General features: G+C 41.6%; 1 protein-coding gene across 1 annotated transcript in view; it reads right to left on the minus strand.

Moving 5' to 3' along the window:
* Positions 1–617: 617 nt before the first annotated feature.
* Positions 618–17,257, minus strand: part of C6H10orf90 (chromosome 6 C10orf90 homolog) — a 56,486-nt gene continuing 39,846 nt past the window's right edge. Inside the window, 6 exon segments of the mRNA XM_015867613.2 lie at positions 618–1,531; positions 2,447–2,546; positions 2,963–3,026; positions 10,912–11,098; positions 11,557–11,750; positions 13,690–13,980. Of these exon segments, the coding sequence (XP_015723099.2) occupies positions 1,493–1,531; positions 2,447–2,546; positions 2,963–3,026; positions 10,912–11,098; positions 11,557–11,750; positions 13,690–13,980 (875 nt within the window). The 3' untranslated portion in view covers positions 618–1,492.

The raw sequence follows: 17,257 nt of genomic DNA on the forward strand, positions 1-17,257 counted from the left end.
GCAGTTCTTTTTGGGAGTTCCTCTGCTTGGAGCCATGTGTGGTCCAGGCCTGACTTCAGTCCCCAGTGCTGCACTACTGGCTTGGTTGAAGACTTCCTCTGGGGAAGAGTCCTGGCAGTTCCTCTCTCATAGCAAGCACTGCCTTACCTCATGTGTCCTCTTGAAATGTATCGAACCAATTGCTGGGTACTTCAAACAATCTATTCGGAATAGAGTGTATTTATTCAATAAATATCTTCTCCATGTGCAAAAATTAACATCATTAATCCCACCTTGCAAACCAGGAAGCTGAAACACAAAGAGGTAAAGCAATGCAATAGAGAGGCTCTTGGGGGCCAGCACAAGTCATGGAGCTGGAGGGGGCAGCCAGCACTTTGCTCACAAAACATCGCTCTTCCAGAAAAGCTGACCTTGCATCTTGGGCTGTGTTAGCAAATAAAGCACAGATAGCAAAGGCCGACTCCCAGCCTTGTTTGAACACACTCAACGAAGTGTTTGTGCAACAGAGGTTAACGCTTGCAATGATTTTTTAGCATAGGATTTGTGGCGCGACTTCTCAGGCACTTTCAATAATTGCGTTATTTTTAACAGTACCAAATAAAAACATGACGGTTGGATAAATATTATATTCATATTTTATTCCATAAATAAATTCCATTGGTTGTTTTTACTTCCAAAATGTACAAATAAAGATTTAAATATTTCTGAAGGAAGCATTGCAGATGGTTTTAGTTCTGCCGTTCTGATGCAAACACACTTCTTGGCACGGCTCCTTAATATGCCATTTCTATAAATACTTAATGCTTGCAGAAGTGGAGTAAATTACATATTAAACTGAGAAACAACAACAACAACAAAAGAGTTAAGACCGAAGTTTTAAATATTGCTTCTTACCAGGTAAACTTGCTATGCGAATTTACTACATAAACAGGAATAGAGTCCTTCAGAGAGCTCCAAGATTGGTCCCTTTTGGTATGTTAAGTATTAATGTGAAACTGCTGCTGCTATGATTATGTGGTAATGCTATTTCAGCTAGTTTCTAAACATAACAAATAATGATATTCGTTTTTCTTTAGTTCAAGGATTTAACTCACAGGAAATCAATTAATAGAATACTTCAGAGAAATAAGTTTCCCAGGTCTTATAAACCCGGCTCTATTGCTACAGAGATGTATACTTTGAAACAGATGAAGATAAATAACACCACTGTAATTCAGTATTTGCATTAAGAATTCTTAAAATTATTTCCTCTGGGTGCATTGACCATAAGTTGATGCTCTGAAACAGCTGTGCTCCTTTTCAGACTGCCTTTGCTTACTTGAAAGTTGCCTTAAAATTTCAATTGAAATATAAATGATCTTTCTTTTTATAAAAAGCGCCAAAAATAAGAAAAATACCTCCAGGTAATTAAGATAACAGCAAGTTTTATGGCTTATCTAACGGTCAAAGGCATTGGAGATCCAATTACGATGACAGGCAAGAGAATCCTTTGTCACTCGGTGTTCCTTTGAAGGAGCTGGTCCAGTAATTGCTGGTAAGAAAATAAAACAGCTTTAAGATTGGGTTAAACATCACAAGGTGAAGTAGAAACCTTCAAGTGTTGCTGTGAGGTGGCAGAAGACTCCTCAGAGCTCAGATCTACCAGCTATGTTACTCACAGAATGAAAGCACTGATAGCTTTTCCATTTCAGGCAGGAGCCGTGTGGTTACATGGAGGAGCACAGAGCACTTCAACAAGGAAGAGCCATTACATGTAGATGTCATGGAGCAGGATTACCTGGCAGTGCCTCAGACCTGCACCTAGATTATGTGCTCAGGTGGATTTCTGCTAGGATAAATTACTCATTTTTAAAAAAACAAAAGGTCTCAGGTGCACGAGGCTCAGCTGTTAATTCTACATCTTAAGCAGTCTGTAATGCTAAGAACAAGACCATCAGCTCTCAGGGTTTGCACATGCTAGCACAGGTACTCCCAAAGCTTCATGGACCTCTCCCAGGAACCTGCCCCTGCACTGCTGCAGGGCTGTGGGTTTCACTAGAGAAAAACTATCATGCCAACCACTGCAAAACAGCAAGGCTTGGTGTCTGAGAGCTCTTCATCTCATCACAATTGAAGGAGGGAGGATTTAGGTTGGATATCAGGGGGACATTCTTTACCAAGAGAGTGGTGAGGTGCAGGCAGAGCGGCCCAGAGAGGCTGTGGATGCCCCATCCATCCCTGGAGGTGTTCAAGGCCAGGTTGGATGGGGCCCTGGGCAGCCTGGTTTAGTATTAGATATGGAGGTTGGTAGCCCTGCATGCGGCAGGGGATTGCAGCTTCATGATCCTTGAGGCCCCTTCCAACCCAAGCCATTCTATGATCTATAGATCAGTGGTCAGACATTCATCCTGTAATACAGCAAAGAAGGCTTCTGGACCCACACTGTGCACTCACGGTGTATCATTACCTTTTTAAAGATCTCCACGCGCATCCTGTTGCTCTGGATGATTATCCGCTTCTGTTTTTCCTCTTGTTTCTTTTTTACTTCAGGTAAATTGTCATAAATCCTGAAATGAAGTTAGAAAGTTTACTTCACACACCATCCCTGGGACTTGCAAATAACTGGGAAATTCCTCCAATGCAATTCATGGCATTAATGAGTATCTCCAAGTATTCAAGTTAGATCCGTGACACGGAACAAGTATTGTAAATTATTGACAATAATGGTATAAAAACCTGAAAAACATTGCTCATTTTGGACTAAGGAGTAAGGAGAGATGGGATCAGGCTTTCTCCATGCAGCACCACAATTCTGGGGAAGCTTCTCATGGGCTCAATAGATTTGATGTATAGCAGCGTGGTTCAAAGCAGAATGTGGCCTGCATGCTAGCCCTCATAGCCCATGCGGTGACGAGGCAATCCCCTGCCTCCAGTGTGGGCCAGCAGCAAGTAGCAGTGAAGTTTGAACTCTGTGAGTTTGTACCTTTTGGATCTCATGTGCATCTCCTTCTCCGGAATGAATCTTTCCTTTGGTTTGAAGAGGTTATCTAGCAGAGGGAAAACAAAGTTAGTCAGGAACCTGTAAGTCTCACACCTCACTCAGTCGTGATATGAAATTCCTGACTAGTCTTCTCTTGGCTTAAGCTCAGATCCATATCTCCGTAAGTTGGTGGAAAGGCACTGAAAAACTTCATCTGGAGCTGAACTGGATCCCAGAACTGCCCTGTGGAAGGATGGATAAGCCAACAGCAACCTGCATTGTTCCTTTATTTTAAATGCATACAAGTTCTGTCATTGCCACATGCAGTGGTGTACACTGATGTTCAGCCAGGCAGCAGCTGTACCAAAGGACCCAGGCAGGCAACTGCATGCATCCAGCAAACCATACCCCCTGCTGATGTCTGCCAGGAGCAGGAGCATTTCCATTTCAATTTACACTTAGTTTGCGGGGCAGTGTGTAATTATGCCAAGTGCTAAGAGGAAGAAAATTGTATTACTCTTTGCTGATCAGATATGAGGATATCCAAGATAATTCCAATCAGCATTTCCCCGGATGCAGGGAAATAATTACTGATCTTCATAGTTGGTGCGTCCCAGGAATAGGTAATTTTAGCATGGTCTCTGAATGGGAAGGTATGTCTGGGCAGGACACTAATGGCACAGAGGACAGGGTGTGATGCCCTGCAAGTCTCAGTGAGCTGAGAGGCAAAGGTATTTGCAAGAGCCTTTGCGGAACATATGTATAAGATAAATATGTGTGAAAAGCTTTAAGCACTTCCATTTGCCAAGGAAGTTTAGAAGACATAATATATATCACAGCAGGCACCACGTCGGCCTCTTTCTGCCATCTCACTGTAGAGACAAAATACAGTAATCAAGGCAAGGAAATAAATACAGAGAATAATTTGTTCCAGAGCTGCCCGGTTCAGACGCTGGCCCAGAGCAAAGCCAGCCACCGCTACCCAAAAAAGCCCCCTTCCCCAGCAGGTCTGCTTCCCCGCTGCTGAAGACACCAAATGTTTCGGGGATATTTATGGAAGTTGTCCTAGCAACCAAACAGCCTCAAGCAGGGGATGGGGCTACACCCAGAGGCAAAGCTGTGCTCGGATTACCGCCTTGCTCAGGAAAACGCTGAGTGCCCTCGGAAACTGCTGCTGCATCTCTGCAAAAAGAAAAGGGAGATGTGCAGCAGCCTCCATTCTGTTCCAGCACCGTTTTCAGGACACGGATTTTGGTGGTTATCTGCAGTTAGTCATTAATACTCCATGTCTATGAGCAACGTGCTCGACTGACTGGGAAAATATAATTTGCCTTTTACTTAGTACTGTTTTTATGCTCATTTTTATGCTCATTCATTTAAAAGGAATGAACACTTGGATGCTACAGCAGCTGAAATAATCCTTACACACAGGGGAGCAGACTGCTGCTGTGACCCAGACAGACATGGTGGAATAGCAGGGACTTGGTGGCACCAGCTTACTGAGACCTGTGTGGATCCCAGCGTGGTGCCCTGCTGCTCAAGGCTGCAAACCTCATTTGGCAGCTCAGGATTGCAGGACACATCCCTTCCCCAAGGCATCCTCTAACCCAGACAATGGCACAGGATCACGGCAGGGAGTTGGAACTGGATGATCTTTGAGGTCCTTTCAACTCAAGCCATCCTATGATTCTATGATTTCCAGGAAAAAACAAACCCAAAAAACCAAAAACCTGCTATGGGTGTTATTTGTCTCCATTTACTTTTCTTCTGAATAAAAGCTGTTAATGGCACATTAGCACTTGGAGTATAACGCTCTCCAGATGATACAGAAATGTGCTGAAGGGCATCAGACTCATCTCTGCCTGCAGTCTGGATGGGAAGCCCATGCACAGCCATGTCAAATGTTTCGAAAGAAAGATTTAAAAGAGATCATGGGGAAAAAAAAAAACAAGAAAAATTAGAAATCTACCTTGGTCATAAATATGCCCTTTGTGAAGCAGTACAGAGTCAGAAAGTTTACACATATGTAAATATTTGTGTGGTATCTCATCTCACTCTCAGGTCTCTATATAATAGAAAGAAAATCACGTACAAGGAAAAAATCGGTGCTGACCCTTGAGGGATTTTAGAATAAGAATTCTAAAATTAACTGAACAGTTAATAAAACCGTTTTAAATGAGAAAATTAACCCATGTTTAAATGTGTCTGCTGTTTTTGTGTTCAGTTCTGAACGTATATTTCCATCTGGAGGAGCAGCAGAGATTCAGAGCTATAACAACCTGCCAAGAACACCATGAAGATCTGAATTAACTTCCTTCTTACTGAATGAAGGCCTAAGTTAGACATAAAGTCGAAAATTCCCCAAGTTGAGAGCCTTCTAGGTTGTATTTTATCACAGTTCCTTATCAGATCTCATAGCCCTGTAATGCTTTGGGAGAAAACTATGCTGAAGGATAAACAAGAAGAGCTTTCAAAACAGGCATTTGGTATTTCCAGTGATGCACCACAGTTTAAAAGAAAGAATAACAGTAGAGACAGATGGGCATGAAATATTTCACTGGTGTTTTAGCCAAACCCTGTCAAAATAGTGAACTTCCAGCATTTATACCAATGTTGCAATGTGCTACAGTGGTCTGCAAGGTCTCCAGAGCAGGAGAAAGAAGCTACTTCAGCAGGATGTAAATAAATGAATAAATGGGTCAACGGTGTAGTATATTTTATCTCATACTGAACTGCACCACAGACAGGATGAGCAACATACCTGCTTGGGGAATTATTAACAGTGACAAAATTCATCAAGGGCTAAACTCTGCTTATCAGAATACATACATACATATATATGTCCCCTAGTATAAATGTGAATTCTCTATGTGTTAGGAGCTGAAATATATCCTCTGAGGACATATTGGCAGCTCCTGAAAAGCCAGGGAATGATAATGGTGATTCTCTACTTAAACTGATTTTCACTGAACTAAAAAAAATAAGTCACCAAAAACCCATTTGCCCAGAGAAGTTCTAAGATACTTCATGTATTCAGCTCAGCATGCCCATAGCATTTGGCTGCGAATTCATCCAGAGAAATGAACTAGTGCCTACACCCAGAAGCGCTGCCCAGAGTTTTGCATGTTGTGTGTCAATGACTTCATGAAATAAATGACTTCATCTGCCGTCAACAGATGAGTTTCTGGTATTCTTCATAAGGAAATGTAATAAGCCATTAGTTAAAGGTTTGATGGCAAGAGTGCCTGGACTTTATGCTCATCTCTGTCAACTGCTAAAGCTGAACAATGATCCTTCTCCCAAGAGGAGCCATAGGCAGGTGGTTCGTGGGTTTTCCAACTCTCCATGTCTGGGCTACACTACAGCTGTCAGGACTTCTGATCCTCCTTACTATTTTAGTCTTAACAGTGGAAAATGCTACTAGGATCTCTAAAAACAAACAAAAAAACAACTAAAAACCCATACTAAAATCTACAGGTTTATGATAAGTTTTCATACTAAATTCATTTTGGGCACGATATGGGAGAATCACCAAGGTTGGAAAAGACCTCCCAGATCCATCCAGCTACCACAAATATTGCCCCACTAGCCATATCCCTCAGGACAACATCTCATTCTGCTCTGTCCAAATGATACTTGAGCATTCATGTACTTCAGAATCAAATATATGAATTAGCACCCCATCTTGGCTTTCCTAATTCATTCACTCTTGTTTGACTAGTGCACGTAGCACTGAAAAGCCACATCATTAATAAGAATGTATGACAGGCCTATGTAAACTGATCAAGAGGTTTATTTCATCTTTGGTTAAGCATGCAACAGCTTCTCAATCTTGACTTCTTCAGTTTCAGTTTCTAATCATGGATCAAATTTGACCTTCTACTCCTCGATTAAAAAATCCATCATTGAAAATTCACTTTTCAATTTGGCTACTTCAGGACCTTAATGAAATTATCCCCCAGCAAACTGACAGAACTTTGTAAGTCACCCGCTACAATGCACACAGTTTCAACACTGTAATTATCCACACAGAAAACTTCATATTTAAAGATTTCCCAATTTATCTCCACATTCTTTGACATCAGACCTTGGGAGATGGACCCTTTCTGCACAGGGGCCTCTCTCAGATGCTCCCCCTATTGCAAGCAGCTTCAGAAATCCACAAAAATGGGCTTTTATCTGCCTGAAAAGCTTTCTGAAGAACTGCCCGGACTTCCTCTACTCGATACTAATTGGCAATGTGCTCTAACACACTTTGAAAGGCTTTTGACCTCAGTCTTGCTTATAATTGCCCTTTTTGCTCATCTCCCTGAGCTCTCCCATCTCCTTCCCTCCTCCTCTCCTGTTATTATCACCTTGCACAGATGCTGGTTCTCTCCCCACCGTTCACAAGGATGAGGGCATAGAGGGAACGTGCCCCACTCACTGCCCCTCTGTCCTCCCCTGCTGTCACAGAGGGTCCCATGTCCCCCAAACCCATGTCTACCCTGCAAAGCGCTGCCTGTGTCTATAATCTGACTCACAGGCACTGCCGCAATCAATATGATGAATAATAATATCATAAAAATAGGTCATTCCTCTTCCTAATTCAATTACCTGACTGCAGCTTAATCTTTATTCACAACTGTCAGCCTTAACCAAGTGGCCAGGTGCCAACAGGATCAGCAGCTACGAATACCGACAGGGAAAAGAAACCTGAGAAATGGCACAGCTGAAGTCATACACAAGCAGAGCTGGGCAGGTGGATGCCGACATATCATCAGCAACCAACGGCATCTGAAGGCCACAAGGATGCACTTTTACAGCTGCAGGATTTGCCGGCTGTACACTTAGTGCAAGTTCTCCCATTGCCATCTTCTCTCCCCACTGAACACGCAGCCCAAATAAGAACCATCCTGGTGCAGAGCTGCTTGAGGATCCTGCACTTTGAAAACACAAACAGCAATCCTCACCCTCCAGGCTTCTGCCATTACAATAAGGCTTCTTTGAGAGATTTAGAAGCTTGGTTAAGGAGGTATAAACTTGCTTCCAACACATTACTAAAGATACAGGATTTGGAATAATATTGGATGCAAATCCAAAGAAACACAGCAGGCACATCAGTAGGGTTTGAATGTTGACTTTCCACTTATGATGCCATTTCCAATGAACCATCACGCTCCCAAAGGAAAGCAAAATGGAAGGTATGAAAAAAAACCATACATGCCTGAGAAATGTTTTTAAACCTCTGGAAGTGCTTGTGTGCTCTAAGATCAGAAGGCTGTTCATTATGCAGATTTAAAGGCCTATAAACAGCTGGTAGTCCTGTCACTGAAGTAATTACATTACGGTTTTTGAGATTTAAATCCAGTTATTTGAACATTGTTTCTATTCAGTTCGTCACAGTGGGATCTCTAATTTGTTCGACATAGTCAACAGTAGAGTAGTCTATCTTGGACTAATTAGCGCACTTGAAATGTAGCAGTACACATTACCCAGCACAAAGGCTAACACAAGAGTTGCAGGTTCTTTGCCTTCAAAGTGCTCTTGTGACAGAAATGCCTTCTGAGGGATAAATATTTCTGCTTTTCTGAGATACCTTCAGCATTTTGTAAGGTCTTGTTCATGGATTACAGTTAAAAATGGTAAACAACTTGGATTTCGTTCTTATTTTGAGGATGAGAAGGTGCATGCAAGCTGCACAGATGTTGGTACTTATATGGAAACGAAGCTGAATGCCAGCTCATTTTCCTTTAAGAAACTCTAAGTTGTAACAATACTGCCAAAACATTGGAAAACTGCGATATCTAATAATTTCACATTATTAATAAAGACATTTTGGGCTGATGGAACAATCTATCAGAGGAATATTCCTGAAGCTCGTGCCTTTTTGCCCTTCATTGCTTTAAAAGCACATTTTACACGCTCAAATGGCCTTTCAACTAATACAGAATAAGGATGGTAACAAATGATAACTACTCCTTTCTACCTGCAGGATAGGCAGAAGAGAACATGAGGGCCATGAACCCAGTGGGACAGATTGTCATCAGCAGAGACACCAGCAGGACACAGGCAGCCAGCAACCTTGGTGAGCATAAAGGGAATCCCTTGGCGCTACTGTGAGAGGGAGCATGGCCAAAAAAGTTCAGGAACATCTGTACTAAACAAAGACCCCATACTCTGGGACTCATTAGTGATACTAATCCTTCTGCACAATAGCATCCACGAGGAGAAGTCCTAAAATACCAGTTGTCAGGACTCAGAGCAAATTAAATATACTCTGAACACTCCTACACAGCCCTCTGAACTGCAGCCCACACAGTTGTGCTTTATCAGCAATCTAGGATTTACAGCATTAATTATAGTTATGCTCCAACAACAGACTTGTGACACTTCTGTCATTACAAAAATATTAAGATCTTACAAATAGGAAATTACACTTGGCTACAGGAAGGCAGATGAGTTATGGAAACTACAGATTCTCTTTAGACAAATTTATCTTTAATGACCAACCACTAAGAGAGGGAAATAGTAATTTACTTGAATGATTAATGAATATATTTCAATATTATGCTTTTATTGCTCATTAAACGAGCATAAAAATTAATCATCGTTTAAGAAGAACGAGGTTTAACCTTTCAACTTTTTGTTTCACAAAGTGTTTACAGAGTGGTTTGGGGGGGGCTTTTTAAGATGACAACAAAGAAAGAGATACTTGCCACTTCTCATGAGAAGAATGACAAACTCTTCCCAGTGAAGGGTCTGGGCTGGGCTGGCACAGAGACTCAAACTGACTGCAGCTGAGCAGTGCATCCCTGAGCCATTTCAATCCAAAGTAATTACCTTGGATAACTGAAGAGCTGAATGAATTCTATCAACTCTTTAAAATGTACTTCATCTTTGCTTTGTTTACATGTGCTTATTTAGCTCTTACTATAAATCCCGTTATGTATGTAAGATAGATTCCATCATGTGATGGATATCACATGATATCCATCCATCCAAACAGCATACATGTAGTGATAGAAAATAATATTCCCCAATATAAAGCACGCCAAGGGAAATAAAATAGTTTTGAGGGGTACAAGCAGAGCTGATGTAGTCTTAAAGACTACAACGTTGTGGAGTTCCATCACTTTCTCATTGAAAGACTTGGCAGGTGTTACCAGTCATTGGAAATCATTTGCCTGTCGTCATCTTTTAGATCACTCAGGTGGGCTTTTGCTCTATTATGCTTTGTCAGAAGAAGAGATGCAGTATGGCTATTTAATGTTTACAAATGCTTTGTTTTTCAGTAGAATAACGTGGCTTCAAAGAGCCACAAGTTTAAATCCAAAAAGCAGTTTAAATAATGTTTTTTTTTTTTGTTAGTTAACTGAATTAAGGAAAATCCAGATGGCAATTAAAATAAAGAGAAAGCAAGTGTGTGCGATTTGTTTACCATGTTGTGCTTAGGGAAGATTTACAGGGATGCTATTGTAAGGGAGCTGCTGGATATTGAGGGCAATAAAGCAGCCTAATCATTAGGAAATTGCAGGGTTTAGATGCATCAATTTGTGCCTCGCATCCAGCTGCTGGACAGATGAGCCCACCTTCACCAGCTCACTGCTGAGGGCTCAATGAGTCAAGTGGTGAGACTATACACGATGCTGCTAAGACCCAAACACCACTCCCCAGATCAGCCTTCTTGTGAGCTATGATAGGTACAATGATGCCAAAGATGCTTGCCTACAACGAGTAGCAACTTGTATCATGCTGAAGAACACAACTGTTGGTGATAATGACAAAACATGGCCAAGGAAGGCCGCCATGGACCCGAGATAACATCTTGTGTCCACTAACCAGAGACGTCATTCCCTGAGCACCACGACACACACTTTGTTGCTCCCATCAATACAGAAACATTAGGTATTAAATATTATCAAGGTTTCAAGAACAGCTACAGACCCATTACTGGTCACAACACAACTCACCACTGAGTGGGTCAGGAACAGTGTATTGCTTTTTCTTGTTTGAAGTGGACGCCGAGGAAAGCTTGCGGGGTGTGCTGACTGGTGTGTCGCTCTGCTGGGCTTTCCTCTGCTGCACCATATGTTCCAGTTTCTTCAGCCTTTCTTGCGAACGGGAAATGAACTGAGGCTTATGGATTTCGAGTGCTTCCTAAATAAAACAGAGAAACCGCTTTGTTTTAGAAAAAGGAAGGAAAAAAAAAAAAGCGCTATTCATCTAATTGGGTTCAGCAAGAAATTCCCGATGAATATCATCCCTTGTCTGTACAAACGTTCACTAACTGCCTTCCTATCTGCCTTTGCTCCCTTCCACTGTTAGAAAGGTGCATACACCTTTCTTTGTCTGCAACATGCACTGGACCAAGAGGAAAGCATGACTGCTGCTGGGGCTTAGTGCAGTCCTGGATCTCAGCCATGAGTAAGGCAGCCCCAACTAGTCTAAGCAACTAGTGAAAGTGACCAAAATTCAGCAGAAAGGAGAACGATGAAGGAAATGCCAACTTCTGTCCACAGCCAGTTCCCAGGAAGCAACAATCACACAGGAAAAAAAAAAAAAAAAATCTCAAACCCAGCATTAACACCAATGCTAAAAACAAATGGGTGTTTTACCTGCAGCGTCAGTGGGGCTGGTGAACCCTTCTGAGGCTCAGAGCCAACATCTGGCTCCAGGAGGATGCTGTGTGTCCCATGAGTGATACCTGGCCAGCAAACTAAGGACAGGGCTTCCTGGCTGGCTGGTGCCTGCTCCTCCTCTTCCTCATGCTGTTCCATTTTGCCACTTGAACCACAGGACTGGCAATCACCTTCAAGAGATTTAAAAGTTCATTAAGAGTGCACGGTTAATTTTTCATTGAATTCTCCACCTCATTAGAGAGAGGGGGCAATTTCAGAAATAAGAATGCTGAGGTGTTATTAATAGGCCTCATTAAGCAGAATAGATCAAATCTATGGTTATAGGTGCTACTCGCTGCCCTGTGACACACAGAGTATCTTTCACATTAAGCCAGACATTGCACAGAGGTGTAATTGCAGCGCTCTGATGCTCAGCTCCATTTGCTGTTAGTCACCTCCCAAAAGCAAGACACTTCTAACACAGTTACATCACAGAAAGCAGAGGATATCACTCTGCAGCTCAGAGTTTATTTCAATTTACTGCACAAACGGCATGAAATAATGTATTGTCGTAGGCCTTAATCACATATCATTTTTCTTGGGTCATACCGAGGTTTTCATAAACCCTACTCTTGTTTTTACATTGCTGATAATGTGGTTTGCTTTCTATCACTTCTACATTTTCATTAGCTAGTGGAATGACTCCATGAAGAAAACTAATAAACCAAGGCTTAATATGCATTATAGAACATTATTATGAAAGCTGTCCATTTGCAAAGTCCCGAATTGAGAAAAACATTGATTTTCCACTCTTAGAATCATGCCTTATTGCTCTACGACTGATATTTTTTGCACAAGTCAGGGCCAAAAGAGGGAATGAACCAAAAAATCAGACGGTTGACAAGTCTTTAAAAAGTGACAGAATTAGGCATAATCAAAAATAATAAATTAACTTCAGAAAAGGCCCACATGCACTATTCTGAAAAGTCACACTGGAGTTAGTTCTTCCTTGCCAAATAACTTGATTTCTAGAACTAAACATCTGGGAATAAAGCCCATTACTGTTTTATTTCAATTTTTGGTTACAATAAGCTTCAAGTATTTTCCTCTTTATGACATATTGTACATATTATATTGTACTTAAAAAAAATAATGTAATAATAATCTGTTTGGGGTACGTCCGCCTTATAAAAGCTTGAGCTGCTCCTCCTCTCTAAGATTGTTCTCGTTAACATAACTCATCATGGAAAAAAAAAGTTGAAACCTGTGACATAAAAATTAAGCTCCCCAATAACTCTGGTTTTCAGACTCTAACAGACTTGAGTGGAAGCTTCACTTTCACATAAAACAGTCACTCCTAGCTAATGAAATGGCATGGTTTAACTTCTGGCACCAAAAGCAGAGCATCAGCTGCTCTCACCTAAATAGGTGTCACATTTAGTACCTTTATAGTCAATAATGACGTGGTTTCCCTACCTGCCTATGAAACAACCACCGCCAACAAGAACAACACAAATCTATATATAACCTGCATCAGTTGTCTTCTACAAAACTCCACGCCTGAATTCAACTACTCGCGCCATCTCCATTTTAGCTCTTTGAGTAAACATGAGAAGGCATCCACACAGTGCTGAATTCGAAGGAATTATGTTTTAAATGCTGGAAACTTGCTGATAAGCAATTGTGAAACCTTTTTCTTTCCATGAAAATCTCTCCAAATAAGACATTTCACGCTATGACTGTGCCCCAGATAGTTCAGGCTGTCATATCACAGGGAAAAAAAGAAGATTGCAGAAGTAAAACTAAACAAGGTGTAAAATAACCTCACGGTGTTTCTCCATTGGGCTGAGATTGATTGACACAGCAGTTGTAACGTTTTCTTGGGATTTTCTTGAATCTACTCACAAAGTAAACCCATCTTTCTCCTTTTCATTTTGTTTTCTATTAACCATAGCAATGTACACAGTTTGATTAGTTGATGTGATCTCTTGCTAGATGACTCATACTCGGTACTTAAAGCTGGACAAAAATGGGCTGACTTTCCATTATTTCACTTTTTTTCTTTGAGACTGATCTCATCTTATTATTGAAACCATATTCCTAAAAACCACAGTAGGATTTGTACCTTACTTTTTAGGAGCTGGTTTTGCCTGTGAACTTTTTCTTCTAAGAGGACTCCTGATGAAGCTTTTATATTGCACGTACAGTTGGAGGTGGGCATTTTTGGTTTCAGGACGCCCTGGGCTTGGATCTCTTTGGATGCAGAGGTGTCCTTGGAGGGATCACTCTTTTTTGGTGAGCCATCAGTAGCAGCTGTGGTTGCTTCATCCAGTGTTGTGCCCAGTAAAGAAGCAGAGGCTGTTTTGCTTCTCTTGTCCATGATGCACTGCTTCTTCTGGCTTCCAGACAGCATTTGCTTTCCTGTGAAAAACAAGAAAAAAATATCTATAGCATGGGAACATTATTATTTTCAGCCTTCTGTTCCTCATCATTTTTATTTCCAGCAAAATGGTTTTCAGACATATATTTTAAATGCTGTAACTGATATAAACGTTGTTGTGACTGCCATGCAGCTGCACCGCAACCAAACGTTACTGATAGACATAATCAGAAGATACCCCATAAAACTAAGCTGCTCTTCTAAGCAATATATATTCACTCTGATGGACAGTGTGGAAGGAGTGAAGGAATTTCTAATACAAACGTATGACACCTGACTTTCTCCTGTCTCTTATTCACTGGACAGAAAGAGCTTTGTTATACCTGGTCAAAATTAAAACTATGGGTCCAGTTATGGCTGGTGAAGAGAGCAAAGGTCCAAGTGTTTTCAGGCCTCCATTGTGTGGTGGCTGCCCCACAAGCACCACCCATCTCCCACATGTTCAAGTCCACCTTCTACTCTATACAAAGCCATGGCGGAAACTAGCAGCAGAAAGGTCCAATTTGTACAAGACATGCTTTATCCTGCAGTAGTTTTCATGAGGAGGATGTCGAATGGCAGCAACAACTGCAGGACACTGCCATGCCTAAAGCAACAGCACTCATCAGGTAAGTTCTACGCTCCACATACCCTAAAAGATTATTCAAACAGACCACTACTACTGCCAGCAGAACCCTAGAAAACCAAAAGCATGGGCACATGAACAAATAGAACTGTCCAGAATAGGAAAAAAATCCCAGAATTTGGGAAAGGAAATGCAAAGAATTGGGGACAGCTTGGAAAGGGCAACAGAATCAACAAGTGGGAGGAAGATTAAAAAAAAGCAGATGGGAGCTGCTCTATGTTCTTACAGAGTATTCTCAGAGGACCCCGAATGGCCAGCACCCACACAACTGTGCACGTAGCATAAGCACTCTTGTTTTTTAATGCTGTGCAAAAATTGCTTGTGGTCTGTCCTAATCACACGCAGGCTGGAGACTTAAAGATTTATGCAGAAGGAATTAGACTGATAGTTATTAAAAAATTAGTGAATTGAGGCAACTGAGAGGTTTGGGAAGTGAAAGCAACAAAGCCCAACAACCAACTGCTTTCACATCTAACCATAAAAACAAACCAATCAGGGAGGGGTTGTATGATCTTTAGGCAGTAAACTTCTGGTGTACAGTGACAAATAGTTTTATTAAAGTGGCTACATAATTCCTTCCACCTCTGACTCATTCTCAACAGCTTCTACTCTCTAAATGTTCCTTCCTTCCTTATGTCTTGACTGAGGACAGAAGGAAGATTACTTCTGTCTTTGTCCTCTGATCCATCCCATGAGAAGGGATGAAGTGGCACATTATGTTAGACCACTCCTTATCATCATTAAGTAATATCAAATCATGCCAGTGAGATGCAGAGTGTTTTCAAACCATTTCTCTATCCTTCATCTAATTCTAGTAGTTAATAAATTAACTGCAGTGGTCTGAATATCTCACACTACATCCTTGTCTTCCTGCATTGCATTTTTGGGGTTAAAACAAAGCCTTTATGGTACAGCAGCTCATCCTTTCCCTCACCATGAAGATCAGAAAAGTCTTTGATGTAATTTTACATTTCCTTCTGTCAACTCAAATGCCAGTACAGGGAAGAGCCAACTTCTCAAGGGAGTCTCCAGTGGGGGATCCCAGAAGACAAGTATGGGCAGAAAAATTAACTTTTTTCTAATTAAATTCGTTGAGATGAGCTCCATCCTAATCAATTTCACAGTCAAACAGAAAAGCTGGTCAAAGCAAGGAAGTGCACACCCAGACTCTAACATCTAAGGTCTCCTTCTTGCTGGTACAACTGATTTTTCTCCTTGCTTTTCACACATTGCAAGTATTTGCCTTCTCTTTTGACAAACCTCATCTCTCTTCTCTCAGACGAAAATAGTTTTGATGCAGATACAACAAACCAAAAGCACTCAGCCCTGTACAGACCCTCAGCTGGAGCTCACACTTACACAGCGCTTTCTTCTCCTGTTCCCTGACTGACCCTGTACCTGCAGTTACAAACTGTGCTTCTGCAAATGTTTCGTGACATACAGAGGGAAAAGACATTGAGACAGATTAATGGTGTGATGGGCACCCAGGAGCATTTGTGGCAAGAGGTAGAAGCAGGCAGCACGGCAGGAGAAGATGAAGAAAGCAGCAGGTAGCATTAAGTAACTGCAGAGCAGCAGAGAAGGAAGACTTTTCACAAAGGCAGCCAAGATACCAGAAATAGGGGGGTGGAGAGGGCAGCTGAGCCACAGAAAGAACTTGAATGGAAAACAGATTATCTCTTTAAATCATCTTTTAAATTAAAATTGTTTATTGGCCAGCAGAAAGCAGAGAGGAGAAGGGAAAAAAAAGAGGGAAGCAGAAAAGAGTTTCTGCTCATCCAAAACAGCATCGCAGTAGGTGATCATTTGCTTTCATATCTAGCGATGGTCTGTACAATAAATGTGTGTGCTGTGAACCCGAACAGCTTCATCACTGAGGCTGTTCAGCAAGCACAGTTGTGTTCCCTGTATTCGCCATTTGCTGCTACTGGGCACCGCTATCCAGAATGCCAGGGTGGATCGTTGGGGCGGTGAGGATGGGCTGCAAGGTGCCAAAAAACAGAGCAGGGACAAAAGCTGGACACCTCTCCTATGTGACATCTTAGAACACAGATCTGAGCAACACTTTCTTTTGCCTGGAGTACTCATTTGTCATTTATCCCTAACTACCAGAGTAGCTGCTTGCATGTGTTGGCTGCCAGGTGCAAGCTCTGTAACTTTCAGGAACAGGGAATTAAGCCCCAGGAATTTTCTTACATACAGTGCAAGTGGAGGCAGCCTTCTCTTCTGCACTGCACCCCTTCCCTGCTAAAGGAAATGCCACCAGTGGCACTCTGCCCTCAAGGTCTGAGGGTTCTCTGTAAAGGCTTGGATTAGGAAATGCAGGTATGAACACACAGGAACGTGGTCAGAAATTACACAGAGGTGACGGCTGCTTCTGAGCATTTTGTGGTAACCAAAGGATGTCTAAAAACAAATTTAGAAAGACTCCTTAAGAAATTCTATTATAAAAAGCATATCGCTTTCTGAATGAAAATAGCCTACCTTGGATCTTGTACAAATATTACAGCTAAATCTTAATCATCATTAGATTCACAGTTAGGTTTTTTGTGGTTAATTAAGGCAATCAGAAAAGGTGCTGCTTGTTCTTGTTTGACATTGAAGATAATCAGATAAATAACAGAGCCAGTTTG

This window comes from Coturnix japonica, chromosome 6 (assembly GCF_001577835.2).
Source record: "Coturnix japonica isolate 7356 chromosome 6, Coturnix japonica 2.1, whole genome shotgun sequence".
NCBI lineage: Eukaryota > Metazoa > Chordata > Aves > Galliformes > Phasianidae > Coturnix > Coturnix japonica.